This window comes from Adiantum capillus-veneris, chromosome 6 (assembly GCF_014529385.1).
Source record: "Adiantum capillus-veneris isolate H3 chromosome 6, ASM1452938v2, whole genome shotgun sequence".
Taxonomy (NCBI): Eukaryota; Viridiplantae; Streptophyta; class Polypodiopsida; order Polypodiales; family Pteridaceae; genus Adiantum; species Adiantum capillus-veneris.
Genome location: NC_140936.1, coordinates 165,360,187 through 165,388,065, shown reverse-complemented (window position 1 = coordinate 165,388,065; position 27,879 = coordinate 165,360,187). Strand labels below are relative to the sequence as shown.

The 27,879-nt window shown below is 44.7% G+C and overlaps 1 protein-coding gene across 2 annotated transcripts; it reads left to right on the top strand.

The window, feature by feature from the left end:
* Nucleotides 1–27,879, top strand: LOC147456653 (mucin-like protein). 2 transcript variants are annotated; one of them, XM_086515086.1, is made up of 3 exons: nt 1–620; nt 27,196–27,349; nt 27,438–27,720. In XM_086515086.1, exons 1-3 carry the CDS (start codon nt 163–165, stop codon nt 27,477–27,479), a joined length of 654 nt encoding a protein of 217 aa, XP_086371212.1. In that variant the 5' UTR covers nt 1–162; the 3' UTR covers nt 27,480–27,720. The 2 variants fall into 2 exon arrangements, with proteins under 2 accessions (XP_086371212.1, XP_086371210.1); XM_086515084.1 differs by having other exon boundaries at nt 9–620; nt 27,430–27,879.

The following is a 27,879-nucleotide window of genomic DNA, read 5'->3' as shown; positions in this document are numbered from 1 at the left end:
TACTAAGGCCTCATATAGGCCAATAACTATTGCAAAAGTTTATGTGTATGCCACTCCCACTGACGATCATCCATGGTAAGCTTCTTCTAATAAGTGGGCCGGTTCGTGTGTTATTGAGAGCATCCTGAGGCCGGGCAGAGGTAGCCTACTACCATTAGAACAATGAAGAGGCTCACAGGTTCATGCGACCTCGCCCGCATTTTGACAAGGCCACGACACCTTTACTGGCAAAGCAGGCAGATGGTCACCACTTGTTATGATGTAGAGATGGCCAGAAATGAGCAACAGGAAAACCACAGGCTTGCAAACCCTCAGTTTAAGAACTTTGCTAGCACGAACACGTCCGCGCTTGGGCATCCGATTGGTGTGGGTAATTCGAATGTTGGGGATGGTCATATTCAATCAAACAGCGTAGCAAGCAGCTTGGCTAAGTTCGCTGACACAAAAGCTGAGAGTTCTAGAGCCGTTAAACCTGACTTGCCACCAGAAAAACGAAAAATCCGTCCTGATGAGTATAATGTACAGAAAGCACGAATACATGCAAACTTGTGGCAACAGGAGATCAAGAAACATGTGGGAGAGTCGACTTCTATTGATGGAGATGGAGAGTCTGGATTGAGGTGAGAGAGAGAGAGAGAGAGAGAGAGAGAGAGAGAGAGAGAGAGAGAGAGAGGTCTTTACAGTTCTTTAAGATGACAAAACTATGGGATGCATCCATGTCAAGTTACATTTGACTTCCCTAGTTTTTATTATCGATCAAGTTTATGTTTTGCTATTGCCTAGTATTATTCATCGTGATTATGTGTTGCCTTGCATTGGATGCTCGACTTTTCTTTTAAGGCTTTCCCTGTTTTGCAAATTGTACACAAACATATGACCCTTGCGTCCGTGACTTCTGCCAATCCTTTGTAAGCTTCAAGGGGTGTTAATTGATGTGCATTCCAAATTGGAGTTGCTTGTAGAGACCTGGATTGATTCATCACTATTCTTTTCTTTGTGCCTGTGAAATACCCAGCTTTAGCTTTGACTTCAAAAGTATGAAGGTTTCATTAAGTCATTTGTATCTATGTTTCATGACCTTTCCTGCGGCTACGGATACATGTGATCATAAAAGGGTGCTAATCACACTAAATCATCTATGGCATGTATATTTGGCATGCAATCGAGGACGTTTGTGATTTCAAGAGGGGGGTATGTCATGAGGCTATGGCAACCACTAACCTTAGTTGTTGGTTTCGTTCCCTTGATTTTTATTTAAAATTTTTTTGAAGTCACAAATGGCCAGACATTTTATGGCCAGTGTGAAACTGCTGACGGCCGAGAGTTTCACCCGCATTAGTAAAAGCAAGGTCGCCACGAGCTGGTCGGACCAATCGACATTGAAATCTGAGCAGTAAAAGGGTGTCTAGGCTCAGTTCAAAGTCATTTAGGCCCCTCGCTACACTTTATAAGTTGGTGGGTACTATGAATTTAACTCAAAAGAGGCAAACTGGACACATGGCAGTAGGAGAGCTTTCTGCAAGCCTAGTCAGATGGAGGCGCCCATTCCAAGAGAGGAAAATCGACTGCTCCTTCATTAAGTGAGCCTACTGAGTGTGTGAGTAGTGGGTGCAGGTGATCACAGCCTTAATGGAAAGCTTGCCTTCTTCCCTGTTCTATGTAGCACGATGATTCCACTCTCGTCCACCTCTCTCCCCTTTTGAATATAGAATCGTGATGTCCAATTCAACTTGAGCTTTCCATCTGTATGTACAGTTGTGTGGGTTCATGCACGTTTGCCGAGGCAAGAGCTTCTTGCACAGGTATTGGATTAGCTAATTGCTTATCCCCCTTATGTACAGTTGAATTGAAGAGATTTTACGCGAGAAATCTCGTCCGATTCAATGGGCAAGTAGCTTTATAGATGCGGGAGCTTGAGGGCTTGGTACAAATGCGATTGACCGGCGAAACGGAGCCCGAGACAGTAAATTACAGCCTACTGTGTTTTTTGCAGGTTTAGGGTTTTGACCCTTTTTCATCCCTAATACCCCCAGGAGCTTTGCGAAAGCGAGGGGATCACTGTACAGGTGATTTGGTGCATTTTCGGGTCAGAAAATAGAGAATTCAGCATGTTGCGTTGGGGAAAGTGCTCGAATGCGTTGGGAAAGTCACATTTTGCTTGGGGATTTTGTCTGTGAAGCCTCCTCTTGCAGTTATGCTGCTACAATCGGGCTAGAGTAGGTCATTTTCAGCCCGATAAAAGTGGGACGGCTCGTAGGAATTTACAGGTTTTCTCCAAAGCTTTAATTGAATAAAGAAATACCGAGAGGGGCGCCAACCTTTGGGGCCAATGTGGTGCCACTGTTTGCTTGGAAGCACTCTAGCTCCCAGACCGTTTTTTGTTTGAAGTGTGGTTTTAGTCACATGCTTATTCGTGAAGTTTCTTTGTGTCGTAAAGCTTATGTCATGTGACACATCCAACCCTATGTGTGTCCGTGGACAAGCTACAGCATGACAAGGGTTCAGTTCTGTAATGTGTAGCGGAATGAATGTTGAACTTTGCTCAAGATGAGTGCTCCAACTGTGCTCAAGGTTCCTTTTACTTACGGATGGGAGAGCCTTCCGTTCCTTTAGTGAGAGAGTGCAATGGACACAAAGAAAGTGGATGAACACTGTGAATGAAGGTACATGAGACTGAGAGATAGAGAGAGAAGAACACGACACCAGAATGTTGTCCAACTCTCCTCCGAAGGCCCCACTCTCTATGGCGAGAGCGGTCTACTTATTGCACAAATCTCTACAATGCTTGGACTCGCCGACGATGTCGGCGACGAAGAGACTGGCTGAAATCTGAAAATGCTAAGGCTGAAATCTGCAAATCTTTATCTGCTGAATTTTGACTCTATGTCGATGAGGACGGTGATGACGACAATGCAACGACGACGTGCTGAAAACGCAGATGCTGAAATCTGCGTTTTCCGGGCTGAAACTGCAAACTTCGATGGATCCCACCGTGCGGCAAGAAATTGTTGCAGGAAGGTGAGATCTGCGAGGTTCGGGACTTCTTCTGCGATGTTTGACTTCTAGGGCTGAATCTGTCACGAAGATCTGCAGAAACGCTGGGGCTGATTTGCAAACCAAAACGCTAGGGCTAAAAAATGACCTTGCGGAGAAATCTGCTAACGTTAGGAAATCTGTTGTGTTGTTGTGGGAATTTGCTAACGATAGGGCTGATCTGTTGTCTACTGTGGCTGGGAATCTGCAAGTGCAAAAACGCTAGCTGATCTGCTGCAAAGACGCTAGGCCTTCTGCTGAGAGAAAATGCCAGAGTTGTTGCGGGGGTTGGTCTTGCTGAGAAGTTGCCCGTTGAGCAAGGTGCTCATGTTGCTTCTTTTGCCAGAAAGTGCTAGCGCTAGGTTTCTATTTATACAACGTAGCAAACAAAAGTCACTTAAAAATAATAAGTGAAAAATGTCAAAAATAGGGAAAATAGGTGTATGCTCTGTAAAAAAGCTCTTGATGGAATCTGACGGAAATTTGATGATCATGCTATGTGCAACTAGAGGTTATGCATCTAATCTAAGTGACTGGTCATGCACGGTTTGCGAACAGACTCACAGAAGTGCCAAATCACTTCCTATCTAGACTTGCTTGACTGAACTGAACCCTTGTCATGCTGTAGCTTGTCCACGGACACATTGGGTTGGATGTGTCACGTGACATCCCCTCCTTTTCAAAGTGAGGTACTGGTACCAAATTGTATGGCATCGAGGGAGATCGCCAATAACATCCAGAATCCTGGAAAGGACCCTTCGCCGGCCCACTCTGAGGCGTGGGTCGTGCGATACTTGAACTTCATAAAGGTCTGCAATGCCTTCTTCTTTGGGCCGCGCCGAAAGCGACACAAAATCTTCTGTGGGTCCTTCCATGCTTCAACTTCGTCTAGAGTCATGCTTCTTCCTTCTTCAAGAATCTCCATGGCTGAAAATTCCTGAAACCACTTTCAACACAAAACCATGAACATATCTATTCCATGTAAAGTGTGAGGAAAAAATCTTGTCTTTTGAACAAACTGCGCATGCAATGTAGAGGAACAAAGTGACGGAGTGCCAAACCGTTCATCAAACATACGCAAACAATGAGATCGAATCTTGTCTTTCTGATCTATATCAATCAACGGTGGCAAATCACAATGGAAATGTCCATGCTTGGTGCTCATACTTTCAGGTGCTCTTTCTACGACTGTGTCGTGCCAAGGAAGAGACATGGAATGTGACTTCCTTGAATGCCTACCTTTCAGCTTTTCATGAATAATCCGCATACATCCGCGCTCATTTATGAGTGAAACATGCTCAACGTACAATATGTCATGCCTAGGAAAAGGGATCACATAAAGACGCTAACTAAAATACAGGAAACGATCACGAATGAAACACTCGTACAATGCGTGCTGACTAATCATTCAAACACATAGTACTTCCTTCTTTGGACCTAGGCTCGTGAGCCAAGATCGGATCTTCCTGAGGGGGTTCTCTGGACCTTGACTCGAGAGCCAAGATCGGTTCTTCGTGATTGATTGAATCTGCAATGAGGTTAGCTTCACTAGAAACAATATCTACTAACACATCATCCTTGTGACAATCACGTCATCTTTATCGTGCAAATCATTATGCTTGTGAGAAATCACATCTTGATCATCATGCAAATCATCATGCTTGTCAGTGTCATCTAAATCATCATGCTCATCATTATCATGCTTATCATCATGCAAATCCTGTGTGTCATGCTTGGGAGAAGAAGAGACTAAGAGAGTTTCCTTTTCCTGATTCTGTGCAAACTGTGCCTGCACAATAGGAAAAAGTCGCCACAACTCTTTCATTTGTTGGTCGCCTTTCTCTTGTCTTGCTTTGTTCTCACGATCAAATTTTGCTTGTCTTACTTTGGCTTCCAAGCGTGCTTGCTCGCGCTCACGCGCTATGGCTGCCAGTTTGTCTTGGTATTGGCGATCAATTTCTGCCATTCTTTTTGCTGTTCATGCTTCGCGTTCTAACTTCCTTTCCATAAACATTTGGTCTAAAGTCTCCATAGTAGTTAGTGCAATCCTTGACGTAGATGAGGAAGGGTCGGAAAAACCTCCTGGTGGGGAAAATTCTTCTTTGCCTCTCTCATGCCCATCACCTCTAAGCGAAGTATCCATTCCGCTTCGAGTGATGACCATCCACTGAAGTCATGGGTTCTTGTGGTCTTGGGTTCTCAAGTTCACGAGGAACTTGGGTTCTTGCGGGTCTTGGGTCTTGGGGTTCTTGAGGGTCTTGAGGTTCTTGTTGTTCTTGAGGTTCTTCTTTCACTTGCAATCTATGTTCGAGAAGGATCTTCTCTTCACCTGAGATCTGCTCTTTTCCGCGGGTGCACCCCTTGGCGGCCTTGCGCTCACACCAAGGTTTCTTCCTCACGTTGATTGGCCGGCCGCTAAGTGCACGGTCCGCTCTCAATGAGTGAAAAGAGGCACAAGGGGAGGCTGGACAAGCCCTTCTTTCTTGGGATTCCTGTCACTCTTCAAAAACACGATTAGGAATCGATGCGCCCAAGTGAACTTGGGTTTGTGCGACCTCAACAAGCAAAAAAAATTCTTGTGATTCTTGTGGTTCTTTTCTTGAGTGATACAGAACACTCCAAAGCTCTGATACCAATGTAAGGTGCAGCGGAAGTGAATGTTGAACTTTGCTCAAGATGAGTGCTCCGAACTGTGCTCAAGGTTCCTTTTACTTACGGAAGGGAGAGCGTTCCGTTCCTTTAGTGAGAGAGTGCAATGGACACAAACAAAGTGGATGAACACTGTGAATGAAGGTACATGAGACTGAGATATAGAGAGAGAAGAATATGACACCAGAATGTTGTCAAACCCTCCTCCGAAGGCCCCACTCTCTATGGCGAGAGCGGTCTACTTATGATTGTACAAATCTCTACAATGCTTGGACTTGCCGAGACGATGTCGGCGATGATGAGGATGACGACGAGACGGGTTGAAATCTGAAAATTCTAAGGCTGAAATCTGCAAATCTTTATCTGCTGAATTTACGGCAATCTGTACAACTGCCAGTGCAATTTACGGAAATCTGTACAGCTGCCACGTAATTAGCCAGCGCAATTTTCGAAAATCTGCCACGTCATCAATTTTTCATGTGTGTGGGTCTTGCTTTATTTTAATCCTTTATGTCACTTGGGGCCCCATCGAACGGGGTCCCCATAAGCTCCATTCTTTAGGCTTTGACACGTCAGGAATTTGTTACAGATGCTCCACAAGGTCATTGGTTTATGACTGGGCAACTAGACGAGAATGCGTTGAGGGTGTTCAGTGTCACAACTCAGTGACGTGGCTGCCCCATACTCGCACACCCCCGCTGGCTGCTCTTGGAAAGGCCCTGTATGACGGAAATGCTGACGTGGCTTGCTGTACGGACGCCCGCGTTTGGCGGGGCTGTTGACACGTGGCAGTAGCGTACGGATAGCAGCGGCAGCTTTTGGGGACAATTTTTTTGGCTACGCAGGAGTTACGCAAGAGAGAGAAAGCCTTTAATTTACAAAAGCCTTGCTTTAATTTACTAAGCCCTGTGAGAGGCTCGCTTTTAAAAATTCACAGCTTTTGATTTTGAAGCTTTTGGGCTCTGCTTTTAGCATCCCTTGTAAATCTATATATTAGTAGTTTGGGCTCTCACTTCTGAGAGCATCTGGACGCAGAGTCTGAGAGTGAGAGCCTCCCAGTCACTTGTACTTTTGCAACAGATTAATACAAAAAGAAATACCGAAAGAGGTGCCAGTCTTTGGGGCCAATATCTCTAGGCACGGAAATCCGTCGGGCCAATGTCGAATCAATTGTGAACTGTTTTGAAGTGAATTCTTGTGGTGTTGCGGTAGATTCTTGACTTGGAGTGTCCCAAGTCTGTTACAATGGTATCAGAGCATGGCCGATTTCTCTTCTACGGGAAATCCGATCCTTTTACGCGGCACCTATGGCTTCAGACAAAGATCAATCGACTTCCTCTACATCCGGAGATGGGGGAAGAGATCACAACGAGGATTCACGCGAGGAGTACGGCTCGCCTCGGCCTACTCAGGCGGAGATCGAAGAGATGGAGAGTCGACGATTGATCAGCGATGCAACAAAGATGATGCTAAATTTTGCGAAGAACCCAAAATTTGCAAAATTTATGAGCCAGACCTCCTTTGACGAGGTGCATGCACAGTGGCGGTAGACCACAGAACCACCCCTCAAACCGGCACTGAAGAAACCTCCTACTCCAAGGATGTACATAGAGCAAGAATTAGAAGAGGTGGTTGATGCACAAATTGCTCAGCTTTTTGATGCGCAAAACGAAGCAGAAAAGCACGACAAAAAGCAGAAGAAAGGAACTGACTTCTCGGGTTATTTGGGTCGTCAGTCTACATTTGCGTCGGCAAGAAGACAAAAGAAGCGTGTTCGATTTGAAGGAGTACCCAGTTCTTCTTCTTCTTCTTCTACTAAGAGTTCTTCTAGCTCCTTTGACTCGAGCGAAGAAGACAGAAAGGCAAAAAGCGAAGCAAAAAGCAAAGATTTGGAAAGGGTAAGCAAAAGGCAAAGAAGCCTAAATCTCACCCAGTGATTGACGGTTCTACAGAGGACTCGTCTTTGGATAGCTTAGACTCTGACGACAGCAGCTTTTATTCAAAGAAGAAGAATTCTTATAAAGCCAACTAGTATGACTTTCTGGAAGAGAAAAGCAAGAAAGTCCAAAGAGATGGAGCGTCGACGATTGATCGGCGATGCAACAAAGATGATGCTAAATTTTGCGAAGAACCCGAAATTTGCAAAATTTATGAGCCAGACCTCTTTCGACGAGGTGCATGCACAGTGGCGGCATACCACAGAACCACCTCTCAAACCGGCACTGAAGAAACCTCCTACTCCAAGGATGTACACAGAACAAGGATGTACACCTCCTACTCCAAGGATGTACACCTCCTACTCCAAGGAGGTGGTTGATGCACGAATTGCTGAGCTTTTTGACGCGCAAAACAAAGCAGAAAAGCACGACAAAAAGCAGAAGAAAGGAACTGACTTCTCGGGTTATTTGGGTCGTCAGTCTCCATTTGCGTCGGCAAGAAAACAGAAGAAGCGTGTTCGATTTGAAGGAGTACCCAGTTCTTCTTCTTCTCCTTCTTCTTCTTCTTCTTCTTCTTCTTCTTCTAAGAGTTCTTCTAGCTCCTCTGACTCGAGCAAAGAAGACAGAAAATGCAAAAAGCGAAGAAAAAAGCAAAGCTTCAGAAAGGGTAAGAAAAAGGCAAAGAAGCCTAAATCTCACCCAATGATTGACAGTTCTATAGAGGACTCGTCTTCGGATAGCTCAAACTCTGACGACAGCAGCTTTTATTCAAAGAAGAAGAATTTTTATAAAGCCAACCAGTATGACTTTCTGGAAGATAAAAGCAAGAAAATCCGAGAGGTCAAAGAAGGTGGACAGTCAATTAAATTTGACACGTTTTCTGGTCATAGAGATGCTTCGAAGGCTTTGTCTTTCATACAGCAGTTTGACATAGCTTTCTCTAGAGGGCGTTACTCAGAGCACTCCAAGATTCGGAGAGCTGCCTCTTACTTTAAGGGAAATGCCCGAACTTGGTGGTCCACTCTTCTATTAAACAAGACGGCGCCAGTTAAATGGCTGAAATCAAAAGGCTTTTTATTTCTTCTTGGCTAACTCGAGAGTATGAACGCGACATACGAACTGCTTGGAACCATCTTCGGATGACCAAGAAGGATACATTGGACGCTTATTGCGAGAGATTCTGGAGCTCTTTTCTACCCGCCTCTTCGTTTAAGAAGATCTCATTCAAAGAACAGATTGAGCGGTTTACCTTGGGTCTTCCTACAGAGATCCAAGATCACTGCTTAGAACAAAAGTCAGATTCCATTTAGGAACTGATGAGTCATGCGAAATGGGGTTTAGCCATTCACTCGGGCAATTTGACCTACCCCACAGATGAAATCATGACGCAAAGAACCAAACAGACTTCGAAAAATGAAAGTAGAAAGAGGAAGAGTAACCCAGAAAAGAAAGAAAAGGATGCACGATCCAAGCTCACTCCTCAAGAGAGAGCTCTTTACATCAAAGAGGGGAAGTGCTTTGGATGCGGAGAAACTGGGCACATCTCCGCGAAGTGCCCTAAGAAGGCACTGAAAGAACAGAATGACAAGGATGAAGACATGCCTGAAGGTTCGAGAGCAGCTGAGGAACGTGGACGAAAAGGCAAGATGAAAACAAGACTGGTTTTAGATTGTGTGGGTACTAACCCAAGCATGATGGACGAGAGTACAGAACTTTGCCGAGCTTGGGGCAAAGTGAAAGACCAAGAAGCCCTGATCTTCTTTGATGGAGGAGCCAAGGCCAACTTCATTTCACGTGAATTGGCGGCACGGCTCGAGATCACACCCGAATGGATGGGACCACTAGCAGAGGCAGTTCTAGCGGCACCCGGCAGGGACGTAGCCATTATACCTGTCATTGGCAAACTTCGGTTGCATTGTCAGGGGTATTTGGGGCATGAGGACTTCTACATAATGCCTTTGGAAGGTTGTGATGTCCTCTTGGGAGTTCCTTGGTACCACGAACAACGCCGTGGTCGACTATCGGGCGAGAAAAGCGACTTTGACTACAGAGAAGGGCAGAACCATTGTACTAGATGTAAAACTTAAGGCGACTCTATCCCTATTGTATCGGCTTTGGCCATTTCAAAATTAATGAAATCCAGTCTGTTTGTTTACTCGATCTTCTTGAGAGAGATGAATGATGAGAATAGGACAAATATGTCTGAACTTGATAAAGAACGCTAAGATTTTCTCCACACTCATGCCGATTGCTTCTCAGAGGGCCTGCCAGGCGAGTTACCACCCGCTCGTCCTGAAGATCATACCATTGATCTGATACCTGGAAGCACACCACCAAACCGGCCACCTTATCGTGTGAGCCGAGCCCAGAACGAAGAAATTATGAACTAAGTGAAAGACCTCTTGGAAAAGGGTCTTGTCCAGCCTAGTACTTCACCGTATTGCTCTCCTGTGTTGTTGGTTTTGAAGAAAGACGGATTTTGGAGAATGTGCATCAATTATAGAGCTCTCAACAAAATCACCATCAAGAACAGATTTTTGATTCCTAGGATCGATGATATACTTGACCGACTATAAGAATCCTCGTGCTTTAGCATGATCGACTTGAAAAGTGGATATCATTAGATCCGAATTGCGCTGGGAGATGTCTACAAGACAGCCTTTCGGACGACTTTTGGGTTATTTGAGTTTTTGGTGATGCCTTTTGGCCTAACCAATGCTCCTGGGACATTTAGCCGGATGATGAACATGATTTTTCGAGAGTATAGACTATTTGTTGGCACTTTCTTTGACGACATCATTGTTTTCTCCAAGGATGAGGTAGAACATAGAGAACATCTGCTTCAGGTCTTTCGAGCATTACGAGATCACAAGTTGGTGATTTATGCGAAGAAAAGTGAATTTTTCCTACTAGAGATACACTTTTTGGGACACATTGTCTCAGCAGCAGTAGTGCAGATGTACCCGGCCAAGATAGAGACTATCCGTGATTGGCCCGATTTGAAGAATGTCCATGAAGTTAGAAGCTTCTTGGGCTTGTGTTCGTACTATAGGCGGTTCATTAGAAAGTTTGCAGAGGTTGCTTCCCCTTTTCATATCTTGACACAGAAAGGAGTCCCTTTCTCGTGGGGACCCACAGAGGTGACTGCCTTTCAGACATTGAAAGGGAAATTGACTACAGGACCCGTTTTGACTTTGCCGGATTTGTAGAAATCATTTGAAGTATATTGTGATGCTTGTGGTCGTTGTCTGGGTGCGGTCTTAATGCAAGAAGGCCATGTCATTCCTACGAGAGCCGATTATTCTCAAGGCCGGAATTGACAGCACAGATTTATGAGAAAGAGCTTTTGGCGGTTATCCATGCTCTTACTCAGTGGCGACATTACCTACTTGGAGCGGATTTTACTGTCTTTATAGACCATCAGAGTTTACGCTACTTCTTGTCACAGAAGCAGCTATCAGAAAAGCAGATGCGGTGGGCGAACATCTTGTCACAATTTCACTTCCAGATTGTCCATGTGCAGGGACAAAAGAATTTGGTGGCAGATGCTTTGTCTCGGAAGCCGTTGGTTCTGGCTATTTCCGTGATACATCATAGGAGCTTCGAGGATACGGTCGATCAGTATGCCACAGATACAGATTTTGCAAACATTTTCACACGGATACGGGATGGGAAGACAGTAGCGGGATATTCCATTCGGGATGGCTACTTGATGAGGAAAACCATGTTGTGCGTTACACAACCGTTGAGGGAAAAGGTTATGATAGAATGCCACTGTCCACCTTTTACGGTTCACCGCGGCATTGCTACCACCTTGAAAGGGGTAGAGAGATACTTCTTTTGGCCGAGACTCAAGAAGGATGTGGACGAGTTTGTGCGTAGTTGCTTGGTATGCTAGAAGGTCAAGTTTGATAGTCATAAAGCACAGGGATTGTTACAGCCTTTGCCCATACCCATGCGCCCTTGCGAAAGTATTGCAATGGATTTCATTTTGATCTCCCAAGAACACAGAGTGGGCACGATGGTATCTGGACTGTTATTGACAGATTTAGCAAGCTGGCTCATTTCATTCTAGTGAAGAAAACAGTCAAGCCGGATCACTTAGCGAGACTGTTTGTGGCCCAGATCTCCATATTACATGGCATGCCCGAGACGATTGTCTCCGATAGGGTCCCCAGATTCACGAGTTTGTTTTGGAAGGCAATTTGGGAGAACATTGGCACGCGGTTACAATTCTCGTCATCTTTCCACTCGCAGACTGATGGGCAATCTGAAATTGCTAATTCAGTGGTACTAGATTTGTTGAAGTCTTACATCTCGGATTAGAAGACTCAATGGGAAAAGTACTTACCTTTGGTGGAATTTGCCTACAACAACACGATACACTCTTCAACGGGGAAGGCGCCATTTGAGATTATTGAAGGTGCTGCGAAGGTTCCACCCTTCCTAAGCACGAAAGATAAGATTTTTGAAGCCGATGAGTACACGCGACTTGGACACGGCTTTTGTGGCGAGGCTTTGCACAAATCTCAGGAACGACAGAAAAGGGCAGCAGATTGCCATCGTTGCAATTTGAAAATGAAGGAGGACGATTGGGTGCTCTTACGTTTTGAGAAGGCACTCCTGAGAAAGAAAAAGGGAAAGGATAGGCTTTTTCCAAAGCTTAGTCTGCGATACTACGGACCTTTCCGGATCTGCAAAAAGATAAAGAATGTCTCCTTTCGTTTGAAACTGCCTAAAACTTGGAGGATTCACAATGCTTTTCATGTGAGTCTCCTGAAGCCTTTTAAAGGTGATGTGCCTGAAGATCCCTAATGAGCAACCTGAAGTGGAAGAAAACGAGGAGATCCTTGTTCCAGAACACATTTTGGCACATAAAGAAAGAAAGATTAAGGGTAAAGTGAGAAGGCAGTTCTTGGTTAAATTCAAGAACAATCCTGCATTGGATGCGAAGTAAATGGAGGAGGAGGACCTAGCAGATACTCCTCAGATATGAAACTTTACCTTGAAGCTTTTGATTTAGCATAGTCTATTCCAAATGGAACCCCGAATTCAGCTTGGCCGGATATCTGGTGCAGTGGGTATGCACAAGAGGGGAGTTACTCCGCTCCTTTGTCAACAGATGCCTCGATATTTGAATACTAGAGTCACTGATGTCTCTTTGAGCTTCAGGGATAGTGAGAGTTGACAATATTCTGATGTATGACTTTATGAAATGGAATTCCGGGTAATATGAAACTGATTTGTTCTTGACTTGTTTAGGTGCAGGAACTGATAGACGAAATGACTGCAGCATTTTGGTCTGAATGATCTCGATAGACATAGTTGCAATAGGGATTAGTCAATCGGGCATCTATGAGGTCCTGAGTGGATTTAAATGCGATTGCTAATTGCATTGCCGATAAATCATGGTCTGAGATCCGAATGAATGTTCAATGTGATTTGTCATGTGATGTCCTGTGATGTGACTGTTGATTTGGTACATGTGCTAGATGTGTGTTCTTAGTGCGTCGGTACTAACAGTCAGTGTCTGCTAAGACAGTTTATGGCTTTTGTCTGTTTTGCAGGCGTAATCGAGGGCGATTACAATGCTTTAAAGAGGGGGGTATGTCACAACTTAGTGACGTGGCTCTCGGAAAGGCCCTGTACGGTGGAAATGCTGATGTGACTTGCTGTACGGACGCTTGCGTTTGGCAGGGCTGTTGACACGTGGCAGTAGCGTACGGACAATAGCGGCAGCTTTTGGGGACAGTTTTTTGGCTATGCAGGAGTTACGCAAGAGAGAGAAAGTGTTGCTAAATTGGCTTTATCTTACAGAAAAATAATTCTAAATGAATTATTGGATTTATAAGTGAGAGGGTTTTCTCGCTTGGAACACCAAGGAAAAAATAATTCTAAATGAATTATTGGAATTTTAAGTGAGAGGGTTTTTCTCACTGGAGACATCCGAGTACAAAGTATTCCTAGTGCGTCATTTAAAGTAATGACGGGAACACTGAGAACGGGAATATCTGTAAGGCCACCAGGAACGGGTACTTCTGATGCGTCACATCGGATGGGTGACAGGGAGCATCAGAAAGAAGTATCCGACCATCCGGGAACGGACATCTCTGATGCGTCATAGGATGGGTGACAGAGAGCATCGTGAAGGAGATTGTACCGTAAGTTCGGTAGGAAAGGACTAGGTGATGGGTATTCCTGATGCGTCACAAGGTGGGTGACGGGTGCATCGGAAAGGGAATATCCATAGTCGAGAGGAAATTCCGAACTGTGTTAGAATTGTGCACAAGGAAAAAGCAAGCACTTGAATGAAGATGGGTTCAGTGGAAACTTTGAGGAAAAACAGATGCTTTCTGAGAAAGCGGGATTGCTTTTCGGGAAAGCAGATGCTTTCCCGCGAGGAAGTTTATGTTTGCATTGCAATTGTGCGTGTGATTGCATCCAGGGACGCCTGGGAAGTGCTGTGAAAGCATTGTTTTTAACTTATAAGGTTTTATTGAGTTTTTGGGCAGGTTCAGATTATTTTTAAAATACGCCGGCCGTCCACTTAATAAGTGGGCAACCATCTGATAAATAAGGCAACAGATCAGCCAGCGTTTTCTCTCTCTCTTTTTCTGGCAGAACAGAAAAAAAAAAAAAAAGGCCGCGATCTCTACGCGAGCAGCTATTCGTGCCCGTGGCTAGGAGCTATAAAAGCATCACATGCCCTCACTCAGAGAGGAGGACCAATCTTTGCAAGGAGGAGATGCTACTGTAGATTTCAACCATAAAGAAGACGTTGCCAGTGATGCCCATGGCTGCCCCAAGTGTACCAGATGTCGCCAAGACCCAATGCGCGAGTTCCCTCGCGAAGAAGTGCCTACGAAGCGTGCTTCCATCGCGACAAGTTGCTGTTTTTCTCTGTTTTCAGCCCATAAACATCGTAGACGGGGCTGATTTACGAGAAGGAACCCGAGAACACACCTCTTTTGTGTGTAGGATTGGAAGAGAGGATTTTTCTATGTAAAGATCTCTTCCGGGGAATTGCTTTTCGAGAACGGAGTTGCGTTTCGAGCGTCGAGACTTTGAAGGTAACGTTTTTCATGTTATGATCTTTGAGTATTTGATTGCAGGTGTACTTCCTCTTCGTGAGGGAGTAGGAGCAGAGGAAGGCATGAGCCTCTGCAGGAGAAAAGCGCTCTGAGGAACTAGAGCCAGATCAGCCCAAGGGTTTCGTACCCGAGTTTGGGAAGAAGATCCACGGATCGGAGAGAGGTAGTCTCTCAAGTTGAGATCCGGAAGTTGGGATTCCCAAGTAAGGACTTCGTGTCCGGGAAAGCAGAGTTTTTCTGCGGGAAGAGGACTCTAGAAAGAGAGTTAGAAAGAGTTGCAGGGATGTCATGCCCTGAGTCTGGAAGGTGAGATCCAGAGGCGAGAACCTTGGTTCTCAAGGATTTGGAATAAGGAACGGAAGTTCCTTGGAATAGGGTTTTGCCCTAGGAATCGGAAGCTGAGGCTTCCGGGAACCATGAAGTCTTATTCTAGAACGAACGTGGTAATACGTTCGGTTCAAGTGCTTGTATAGACTTCTCCTCAGTAATAAAGATACTATTACGGAGGGGGACCAGCCCATCTTCTGGTTCCCAGTACTGTGTCTATCTTCTCACTCTCTATCTCTCTCTCTCTCTATTTATTTCTCTCTATATCCTCTGGCTTCAGTAATAAGTGATAAATCCTATTTATCCGAATGTATTTTATATTGTTATGCGCTCCTGTTTGTGACAGACAGCCTTTAATTTTTAAAAGCCTTGCTTTAATTTACTAAGCCTTGTGAGAGGCTAGCTTTTAAACATTTACAGCTTTTGATTTTGAAGCTTTTGGGCTCTGCTTTTTAGCATCCCTTGTAAATCTATATATTAGTAGTTTGGGCTCTCACTTCTGAGAGCATCTGGACGCAGAGTCTGAGAGTGAGAGCCTGCCACTCACTTGTACTTTTGCAACAGATTAATACAAAAAGAAATACCGAAAGGGGCGCCAATCTTTGGGGCCAATATCTCCAGGCACAGAACTCCGTCGGGCCAGTGTCGAATCAATTGTGAACTGTGAACTGTTTTGAATTGAATTCTTGTGGTGTTGCGGTAGATCTCCACTTTGAGTGTCCAAGTCTGTTACATTCAGGACAGGTTGGTTGCTGCTGAGAATGTGTTTTCTCGGTTGATGCAGAATCCTAGGTTTATGTAATATCTGGAAGCTCCACCAGTGTCACAGTAGACAAGGAAACTTTCTCATGCAGGAGAGCCCATTGAGGCTCACAAGCCTAGGTCTCTTATGTGTCCCAACAGGGCTTTATCTCTCACATGTTGCGGAGTCAGTTGGGGCTCCAAGACAAATTTCTTCTGTCCACGAACAGGTGGTTAGGACGCCGATTCCAAAGGCTTTGTTAGTTCAGCCAGCCACCTTTCAGAGTCCAAGTGTTGCATTAAATGGACAAGGAACGAGTTTCCAAGCTATGCAACAGGTTCTTCCACCACCCACGTTACATCTTAGGTATTTCGAGGGTGGATCTGTGTTTCAGAGCATGCCTGGTTATGTGCTTGGAAACCAACAATTTATGCCAGGAACAATCTTTGGGGGTATGCAAGGCATGATGCCAAACCCCATGTATATTTATATTGGCATGCAGCAAGGGTTTCAGTGCAACTAGGCAATTTTGGCATGGTTGGTTTTTCCAACTAGTAGGCAAATATGGCACAAGTGACTTAGAATGCCAATGGCCAAGGGGCACCGATGATAATTTTACAGAAGCCTCCAAGGTCAGGAAAGCTGCCACTTTCTTGACAGGTAATGCATACATGGTGGACGACAATGTTGATGCAAGGACGGCACCCGCACCCGCCACATGGGTTCACTTCAAGCAAATGTTTGCATCTACGTGGCTGTCAACGAATTTGAAGCCGAAATCATGACAGATTGGCACCAGCTCACAGCGGCTACTTGCAAGAGCCTAAAAGAATACAATCGGAGGTTCTGTAAAGCGTTGCTCTCAGTAACTGACAGAGCAGATTGAGAAGTACTGTTGTGGGTTGCCTAAAGGGCTTAGAAACTACTGTACAAAGAATAGAGTGGCCACCCTTACTCAACTTATGGAAGTTGCCAACACTAGTCATGCCTTGTTGAAGGGAGAAGATAGTGGGTTCCAGGGCAACATGAAAGGGGGCCAGACAAAGAAAAATTCAGCAAAGAAGCCCTTTGTGAAAGTGACTCCTGAAGCGTCCCAAGGGTCAGAAAAGGCAAGAAGTCAGCCGAGACGTATGGAGTGTTAAGAGTTCATCTTCCTGTCCGGTGGTAGCTGTGGTATCTCCCAAGAGCAGATTAGGGAGTGAGGTCTGTTTTGTCACTTGTTACTGTGTCCGGCTGTACGTGAGGTAGACGTACCTATTCTCGGCGGTACACATCATGGTATTGCTCACTCGATAGGATGGCACGAGGTAGGACCCCTGTTCCTAGGGTTTCTCGGGGTCAGAGTCTCAAGTCATCTACACTTAGACCACTAAATATGTGTTCTTGGTCACTTTTAGTGAGTTCACATATTTAAGGGGTTTTCTAGCTGAGTAGGGCAAACTGGAGTTTGCCCTATATCTGGCGAGCACTCTCTCTCTAGCGTTTTGACTTCTCTCTCTAGCGTTTTCTGCAGGTAGTAAGCTTAGCTTGCAATCTCTCTCTCTCTCTCTCTCTCTCTCTCTCTCTCTCTCTCTCTCTCTCTCTCTCTCTCTCTCGCGCCCTAGCGCTTCCCTTTTTGGCCTGTTACCGCCGCTCCGTAGCAGTGCATCTCCGGCAAGATCATTGCGCGTTCGATGGGCGGTACGTGCTTGTTGTAACAGACTTGGACACTCCAAGTCGAGAATCTACCGCGACACCACAATAAATCACTTCAAAACAATTCACAATTCACAATTGATTCGACATTGGCCCGACGGAATTCCATGCCTAGAGATGTTGGCCCCAAAGACTGGCGCCCCTTTCGGTATTTCTTTTGTATTAATCTGTTGCAAAAGTACAAGTGAGTGGGAGGCTCTCACTCTCAGACTCTGTGTCCAGATCCTCTGAGAAGTGGGAGGCTTGCCCACTTATTTAAAGAGTTTACAAGGGATGCCAAAAGTAGAGCCCCAAAAGCTGTTTCAAAAAGCCTTTTAAAATAAAGCTTTCTCTCTCACAAGCTTTGCAAAAATAAAGCAGCTTAAAAATTCTCTCTTTCTCCTCCCGTAGCTTAAAGCAAGCTAATTTGCGTAGAGAAATAAAGCAGTCAAACTCTGTCGTACAATGCTTTTCCGTACACAAGCTACCATGTCAACATTTCCGTACCCTGCGCCGCAAAATCCGGAATCCATACGCTGCCTGCCACGCCAACTTTTTATGCCCGCCAAGGACTATCCCATGCCAAGAGGGGGGGGGGGGGGGGGGGGGTTGTGTACTGGGCAGCCACGTCACCGGTTTGTGACATACCCCCCTCTTGAAAGCATTGTAATCGCGAGGGAATTCCCAAGAGGACATTACAACCTTCCAAAGGCATTATGTAGAAGTCTTCATGCCCCAAATACCCTTGACAATGCAACCGAAATTTACCAATGACAGGTGTAATGGCTACGTCCCTGCCAGGTGCCGCTAGAACTGTCTTTGCTAGTGGTCCCATCCGATCGGGTGTGATCTCGAGCCGCGCTACCAATTCAGGTGAAATGAAGTTGGCCTTGGCTCCTCCATCAAAGAAGATCAGGGCTTCTTGGTCTTTTACTTTGTCCCAAGCTCGGCAAAGTTCTATACTCTCGTCCATCGTGCTGTAATCAGTACCCACGTAATCTGGAACCAATCCTGTTTTCATCTTGCCTTTTCGTCCACGTTCCTCAGCTGCTCTCGAACTCTCAGGCCTTTCATCGTCCTTGTCGTTCTGTTCTTTCGGTGCCTTTTTAGGGCACTTCGCGGAGATATGCATAGTTTCCTCGTATCCAAAGCACATAAGATGGTTTCGTGAACTCAACCCTCTCATTGATTGGGAGGCTAACACTCTCTCTTTACATGCCAAAACTGATTCCCCCCTCATCATTCTTGCTGAGGAGGGCTTGCATTCTTTGCCTATCATCTCTCATGTGCAGGTAAAGCGTGAATTACGACGAGGAGCACAAGCGGCATTCATCTGTGCTGCTCCAGTTTCCCAGAGCATTCAGGCTCCAACTAAGTATTCAGAGTTGTTTACGAAGTTTAAACATCTCTTTTTGCAGGATGATCTTCCACCTCGTCTCCCACCCGAGCGGCCGGAGGACCATCGCATCGATCTTATGGAGGGGGCACAGTCGGTCAGTAAGGCTCCCTATCGATTGAACAAGACATAGGAGGAAGAGTTAGAGCGACAACTCACGGAGTTGGTGGCTAGAGGATTCATATGCCCTAGTGTAAGACCTTTTGCTGCCCCTGTTTTGTTTGTTCGCAAGAAGAATGGTTCGTCTCGTTTGTGTGTTGATTACAGGGCATTAAACAAGATGACCGTCAATAACAAGTTTCCGATGCCTCGTATTGAGTATAACCTCGATAAGCTCAATGGGGCAAAGGTTTTCAGCAAGGTCGATCTCAAAAGTGAATACCATCAGGTACGGGTATTCAAAGGCGACATTTGCAAGACCGCTTTTCGCACCGAGCGAGGGCAATGGGAGTATATTGTTATGCCTTTTGGATTGACAGGTGCCGTGGGTACATTCAATCGTCTCATGGTAGGTCGTTTCGGCGATATGGTCGGTGTATGTGTGTTCATCTTTTTAGATGATATTCTCATTTTTTCTGCATCGTGGGAACAACATGAAAGAGATGTCGAAAGGGTACTAACTCGTTTGGATGAGTGTCAGTTGTACATTGCAGCTAAGAAGTCTGAATTTTTTCTTACTGAAGTCACTTATCTGGGTTATATCATTTCTGCAGAAGGTGTCAAAGGTGGAACAAGTTCGTAATTGGGATTTACCCAAAACTGCATATGATGTGCGTTCTTTTCTTGGTTTATGTCAAGCATATAGTTCACACATAGAGAATTTTGCATGCATTGCTGCACCTATGACTGACGTTTTGAAAGGGGTCAAGACTCGCCATTAGCGCGTAGACTTGCCCGAGGCAGCCATTGAGGCTTTTCGCAGCTCTCAAGGTTGCGGTGACAGAAGCACCGTGTCTCATCCTTGCCTCTTGGGATGATCCCTTTGAGGTATGGACGGATGCGAGCAATGTCGCCATAGGCGCTGTGCTTCAGCAGCATGGTCGTCTTGTAGCTTTCCTTAGCCGGAAGCTCAATAGTGCGGAAAAGAATTATTCAGTTTATGATAAAGAACTTTTGTCTGTCATTCACTCTCTTAAGCATTGGAAGCATTTTCTTTATGGTAGAGAGTTTACAGTGCGCACAGATCATCAAGTCCTCAAGTGGCTCCAGTCTATGCCTAGTGCACATTGGAGTGATCGCCAAGCACGGTGTTCATAATTTATTGAGCAATTTGGAGGTTTGATTGAGTATGTGCCTGGAAAAGCTAACCCTATTGTAGATGCGTTGAGTCGCAAAGGATAGATTTTGGCTCTTGAGCCAAGAACCACATTTTCTATTTAGGGTGAGTCTTTTGACAGCATGAAGAATCAATATGCGGATTCCGAGTTTGGTAAGCATTGGTTGCAGGCTCTTGCTTCCCAAGGGCCAAGCAACTATCTCATTCGTGATGGATTGTTGTTTTTTCGTCAACGCTTATGTGTGTTGCTCTCTCTCAGGCCAACCATATTGCATAATGCATATGATTCTCTCAGGAGTGGGCACAGGGGAATGAACACTACATTGGAAAAATTTGCAATATTTTTTTATTGGCCTAAAATGCGAAAAGATGTGTTTCGTTATGTCACACAATGCACTATATGTCAAAAAGTAAAAGCTCCTCGGGGTAAGCAGCAAGGCCTTTTGCTTCCGTTGCCTATTCCCAATGGACCTTTTCAGGATATTTCCATGGATTTTGTGACTAACCTACCACCAAGTTTGCATGGATTTTGCATTCAAGTTCCCCCCTCTCAGCAGACTCTCCAAGACCCCTTGGCGTTTCCATCACCCATCAGCCCTAGCGTTTTGCATCATCGCTAGCCTCTCCATTGCCTTGGCGTTTTCAGCAGATATGCATAGCTTCACCCCCATTTGCATTTAGCGTTTTCAGCCTTGACCAGCAGCAACTAAAACCTGCGTTTTCAGCCTTAACCCATAGCAGGACAGCAACGTTTTTCAGCCCTAAAAACAGAAGTCATCAGCGTTTTTATCAAGCAAATTCAGCATCCAAAAACACAGCCAAACTCAGCGTTTTTCTCAGCCCAAACCTGCATTTTTCAGCAACACAAGATCAGCCCCGAATTGCAGCAATTCAGTTGCAGCAGAATTCAGTAGTTAGCGATTTTGGACAGCAGTTAGTTTCATTCAGTTTTCAGCCCCTTTGTCGTCATCTCTGTCCTGGTTATCATCGTTGACATAGACTAGATCTGCATCAGTCCATGCATCATCATTGTACCCGTTTGTGCAATCAATCATAGACCCCTCTCGCCAACAAGAGTGGGGCCTTCGGAGGAGGGTTTTACAACGTCTCTGGTGTCGTATCTCTCTTCTCTCTATCTCTCAGTCTCATACACTTGCACGCATAGTATCCACTCACTTTGTTCGTGATCATAGCACTCTCCATTAAGAACGGAAGGCTCTCCCTTCCATAAGAACTAAAAGGAACCTTGAGCAAATATGGAACACTCATCTTGAGAAAGAACAACATTCATTCCGCTGCACCTTACACATGTATATGGTAACAAATCCCCCCTGGAGTGATGCGGTGAACGAGAGCTGGCACATGAGTAAAGGGAAGTGCCATGCCCTGAGGACATGATCAATCTACAAAGGGGAGTAAGCCCAAAGCTTTGCGGAAAGCTTTCAAGCTTCTCACGAGAATATGCCTTTGTGAAAAGATCTGCAAGGTTGTCCTGTGTTGGCACATAAGCCAAGCTGATCTCTCCTGCCGAGAGCCTCTCCCTGACATAGTGGTAATGCACCTCAATGTGCTTTGTGCGAGCATGAAAAACTGGGTTCCTCGCAACTGCCAATGCGCTCTGACTATCAGTGTAGATACTGTTGGCAGTGTCCTGTCCAACACCCAAATCAGCCATAAGGCGTCTGAGCCATATACACTCAATCGTAGCTGTGAAGACTACCATGTACTCAGCCTCACAACTCGAAGTGGCCACAGTAGGTTGCTTCTTGCTCAACCATGATATACATGAACTGCCAAGCATGAAACAAAAACCACTTGTGGACACTCGCATGTCAAAAGAACCAGCCCAATCTGAGTCTGAAAAAGCATATAAGTCTGGCGGCAATGATCCCCCCTTGGGATAAAACAAGCCAAGATGTAAAGTGCCACTAAGGTAGCGAAAAATCCTTTTGACAGCCTACCAATGCTTAGACCCTGGGCTATGCATAAACCTGCTAACGTGTGAGACTGCAAACTGAATATCCGGCTTCGTGTTGCATACATAAATGAGGCAGCCAACAGCAGTTTGGTAAAGAGTGACATCAGCAGGATCACCAGCATCATGAAGACTCAATTTCAAACCTGTTTCCATGGGAGTGGCAATAGGTTTGGAATCCTCAAGTCCAAACTTACATAGCAATGTCTCTATGTAACTTTTTTGACACAAGGCAATACCACCATCACACTGCTTAAACTGTATACCCAAGTAATGATGCAACAGCCCCAATCTTTCATCTTAAAAGTAGCATTCAAATCAGCCTTAAATTCAGCAATATGTCTCTCATTTGGTCCAATGATCAACAAATCATCTACATAAAGAACCACAATGAGAAGTACATCACCCTCATGCTTTACATACAATATGCTTTCTGTTGGACTCTTATGAAAGCCTTGTTTGACCAAATGAGTGTCAGCTTTCTCATACCAAGCACGAGGGATTGCTTCAATCCATACAAAGCCTAGTACATGACAGCAAGGGTTGAACAAAATCTTCCACAAAACACTACATCCCATGAAACCAGAATACGCTTTGTTTGTGGATGATACAATCTGTAACCTTTTCTTTCAGTACTATAACCAATAAAAATACATTTGACAGCCTTCTCATCCAATTTTCTGTGGTGTGTTTGTGACACCAAGGCATATGCCAAACAGCCAAAAACACGCATGTGCTCAATAGAAGGCTTTCTATCATGCCATGCTTCATATGGAGTAATAGACTGCAAAGCTTTCGTAGGACACTTGTTTAGTACATAAGTGGCACACATGATGGCCTCAAGCCAAAAAGAATGCGGCAAAGCTTGACTTTTGACCATATATCGTGCCATTTCCGTAAGTGACCTGTTTTTCCTCTCAGTAACACCATTTTGCTGAGGTGTATAAGGCACTGTACATTGGTGTTTTATCCCACGACTAGCCAGAAATACATTGAATTCATGAGACATATACTCCCTTCCTCTATCGGAACGTAGGGTGCCCATAGTACATTTCGAGACATTTCAGCCATAGCCAGAAATTGTTTGAAGCACATAAAAACTTCGGACTTTGGTTTAAGTGGAAATACCCATGCATGCCTGGAGTAATCATCAATGAAAGTCACGAAGTAAAGGTAATTGCCCAAGGACGGAGTTTGCATGGGCCCACAAACATCACTATGTACAAGCTGCAACCTGCATGTGGCCCGAGCTGAACCATCCTTTGGAAACTTCGAACGCTGCATCTTACCCAAAATACAGCCTTCACAAACATGTTTGACAAGTACTTCAAGAGATGGCAAAGAAGCAACCATATCAGATTTTTGCAAACGCAGCAAACTGACAAAATTCAGATGACCAAAACGTGTATGCCAAAGTTTTGCATCTGAAATAGCTCTTGAATCTGCAACTGCATTTGCAAAATTTTGTCCACACTTGTCATACAAAATGAGCTTATACAGCCCATGGCACCAAAACTGAGATCATGAACTGTACATTTGTCATCCACAAGTTTGACTAGAAGTCCAAGTCTAGCAAGTCAGATACAGACAAAAGATTCTTCTTGATCCCAGGTATATAAAGTGCATCAACAAGTGTGAAAGAACTGCCATTTGCAGCAGTAAGCATAATCTTTCCAACTCCTTGAACCGGATAAGAGGCATTGTTGGCACAAGTGACTGAATTTCCATGAGGGACAGACTTGAGAGAGGTGAACAATTCACGTTGTGAGGTGATGTGCTTTGTAGCACCACTGTCGAAATACCACACATGTGAATCTGCAGAAACTGACATGCATGCATCATGGACAACAGGATTGTCAGTGCACTCTGCACTAAAAGCCCATTCTGCATCAACATCAGCATTATAGTTTCCTTTTACAGAAGACTCAACAATGGCTGCATTTGTAGTGGAACCAACATTTGCAGTGGAACCACCCTCTTTCTTAGCCTCTTTGGCCTTCAACTTAGGACACTGCTTGATCAAGTGATCATTAGCTTTACAATAATGGCAACGCATCTTCTTTTTGCCCTTATCACCAGAATTGCCAGATGAAGTGCTGCCAGCAGCAGCATTGGGAACAGAAGTTTTGCCACTCACAACAGAACCATAAGAAGTGGCTTCATTGCTGTTACCACCCTTTCTTTGAGAAGCAATAAAAGCCTGTTCAATTGCACGTTGTCTAGTCTTTTTTTTTCTGGAAAACAGCAATGTGCATAATGTATCAAACTCGACAACTTCTGGATTTCCTTGGGTCATAAGTCTCCAAGTACTAGCAAAAGTCTGGTAAGAATCTGGTAAGGCATCAAGAACAGTCCGCACAAGGGAAACTGTTTGAAATGACTTCACCTGCAGAAATAAGTTGCTCATTGATATCCTTGACACCAACAAGAAAAGTGTCCATATCATCTTCCTCATGCATAATCTTCGACTCCAGCTCTTTACGCAGCATAGCAATTTTAGCCTCATTGCGGCTTGCATAAAGACCAGCTAGAATATCCCAAGCATGTTTTGCAGATTTTGTTGAACGAATGTGAGGAACAATGGTGCGCTTCACAGACAACACAATCAATGCATGAGTTGCTCATCCTTTACATCCCAACGAGCTTGTTCTGCCGTAGGCAAAACAACTCTAATAGCAGCAATCCTTGCAACAAGACCTGCAACATCCTCAACATCACCTACATCCTCAGAACCAGGACGTACATCAATGCCCTGCACAATATTTCAGAGGCCCTTTGACACAAGAACGTGTTGCATCATTTAAGCCCACATAAGGTAATTGTCCCCATCCAACCTGTCCTCAGCAACAAACATCTTGAACACATCTGTGTTGTTGTTAGCCATGGTAAATGCTGCACCTGATGTGAAAACTGCCCAAAAAGAGGAGAAACGGAGCGGAAACAACACGTGCTATATAGCACAAACCGTAGAAGACTGTAAGGCATCTGTTATGCAAAAAACGGCACTGACAGAAATTCTGCACAAAATGACGAAATTGCCTGTGCAAACCTGCCTGTATGGAAACGGAGGGCGAAATGAGCCCGAATGAGACTTGCCAATGCTCGCCGAACCTCACTGAAATCGGAGAAAGTGAGCGGGCGTGTGCTGGAGCAGCTGGCGCCTAAGCCCGCGAGGACGCAACCTGCTCCGATACCAATTGTTGGAATTAGGGTTGCTGAGAACGCACACAGCTTGGAGAAGACAAAGGAAGCTCAAGGCACACAATAGAGAGTGTATTCCTTAGTGTGCAATGGAAAGATAGATAGCCCTAGAGTGATGGGCGTATATACAATGCATGGGTCTATACCTTGCACTTTCCTTTAAGGGTGAATCTGGGCTTATCGTGGATTCATCTAGGTGTATATACAATGCACGGGGGGAAAAAACCTCCTAAAGAGGGAAAAAATGCCCCGGCGGTCCTATTGTGTTCACGCACATCACTACCACATGTATATGGTAGCAAGGGGGACAACTTTTCCCTTCACAGAGAGGTATTTGGACAACAATGGGATTTTTTTCCAACGCTTGTGGACAAGCTCCTATGGCTATTGTTTCCGCGAGAGATGGATTGGCTGATTTGCCATGTCTTTTGCAATCATTTTTTGTCTTGGAGTTGTGGAACCCCGTGGAGGATTCAAGATGTGAAGCATGCTGGACTGATTTGGTTTTCCCAGATGGAGTTGTTTTTGCCATGGCTTCTTGCAAGAAGAGCAAGCATGCAGCTTCTGGATCTAGAGGGGGAGACAACTTTTTTCATTAGAGAGAAGTGTTTGGACAACAATGGGATCTTTTTCAACACTTGTGGAGCTGGTTCCTATGGCTATGTTTCCTTGAGAGATGGATTGGCTGATTTGCCATGTATTCTGCAATTGCACTTTTTTGCCTTGGAGTTGTCGACGGAATTATCTATTTGAGGACTTGATGGAGGCTGATTTGGAGTTATAGCGGGTCAGTCCATTCCCATCTTCATGGGCATGTTGCAGATCCCCTAGAAGGTTCCTTTACTTCCCCCTTGAGTATTGGTAATATGTTGTGTGTCGGATATTGATTGCACAGTTGTGGGGGTACATTTTCTAAAGCGCAAGTGGAAAAGGAGAAAGTTTCAACGAAGATTCTAAGGAAGTAAGTTAAACAGTAGGAGTATATGAGCTCTTTTGAGTTTGTATGGAGTTTGGCATAGTGTATTGGATTGTCCCTACAAGTTTGACCCTCTTGTATTGGGCACCCATTGTATCAGTGGTCACACATAGCCCACACAGTTCCAGCTAGTAGCACTTCTAGAGTCATTTTAGTCTCTGTTCTTTTTTTGTACCCAGACATGGTATCAGATTCACCAGTTTTTAACAGATTGGTCTCATAGGTCATTTGTGCCTTTTGAAGACGTTAATAGATCATTTCATTCTCTCTCTCTCTCTCTCTCTCTCTCTCTCTCTCTCTCTCTCTCTCTCTCTCTCTCTCTCTCTCTCATGTCCTGGGCTACAATCCCCTTTCCGCCACTCACTGACTTCTCTCTTTTTAGGAAAACTGCCGATGCTTTCATGTGCTATGTTTCACTCACTTGCAATCCAACAACTTAAGGGAACTGAAAAACCAGAATAACAGCAATTTTTCACTTATGGCATATGTGCGGGCAGTGTCACCAAGAGGTGAAACTTGGTGTCTATTTATTGTACTTTATTTTGTTTTATTTTTATCTTAATTTGATTTCTTTTTTGTCCCCCGAAGCTCTTGAAGGACATGACTAGTGTTTGAGCCAGTCAGCACTCAAATCCGAGGTAGATATCAGAATAGGCAGCGGAAGATGCAATGAAACAGGGATTGGCATCTGATCCGGTTGACACCTCGAGTCCAATCTGACTCGGCTCCACAGGAACCTTTGACACTGGAACCCCTGAGGCGTTGTACACACTCCCATTTACATGTGAAATAGTTATCAATGTACTGTCTAGAGATCGGTGCATACCTCATGCGCCAAGCACAAGGACCTGTAGCTTCATTTCTCACAAACAATTTTTGACATTCTTCATTCATAATTTATTGCACTTTCTTTCGCAGGGGAGACTCTGTTTGGGACCCCAGAAAAAGTATGCCAGAAGATTGGGAAAGCTTTGACCCTTCAGAGGGTCATTACCATGAAGAAAATCCTGCCAAGGAAGAGGCTATGATGCTGGAAGAGTTCCAAAAACGCAGGGAACGCAATCGAATACAGGTGTGCTTTCTCAGGCTGATTCTGTCTGTACCATTGACATATTTAGCTCTGCCAGAATTACAAGGTTTTCTTTCTTCAAGATTGCCAGCTTTGTGAAGCAACATCTTTATGGACGGCGAAGACCTGTTGATGGATGGAAGTACATTATAGATAATTTTGGTAAAGATGAGAAAGGAGCTCGTGGAGAAGGACAAACAACTGGAAATAATGAGCTGGAAAAGCTAGCATTAAAGAGGGAGAGTGGTCGCCTAAGCCGGAAGGGTTAGTCCTTTGGGATTACTTTGCCCTGAAGACTTATGCCCTATCGCTTGTTTAGAGGGTCCAATTCTATATATGTTTCCAAAAAACAAGTTTGTTTTGGGTTTAGGATTCATCGAGTTCGTTTTGGGTTTAGGATTCATCAATTTTGTTTGCACTTGTTGCTTGAAAAATCTTATGTAGTTCTTTGATAGACTAAGTTGCATACTCGATTGTTCAAAGACCTCAGAACAGGTTCTTTTGCATTTATTTTAGTGCTTGGGCATTTACTA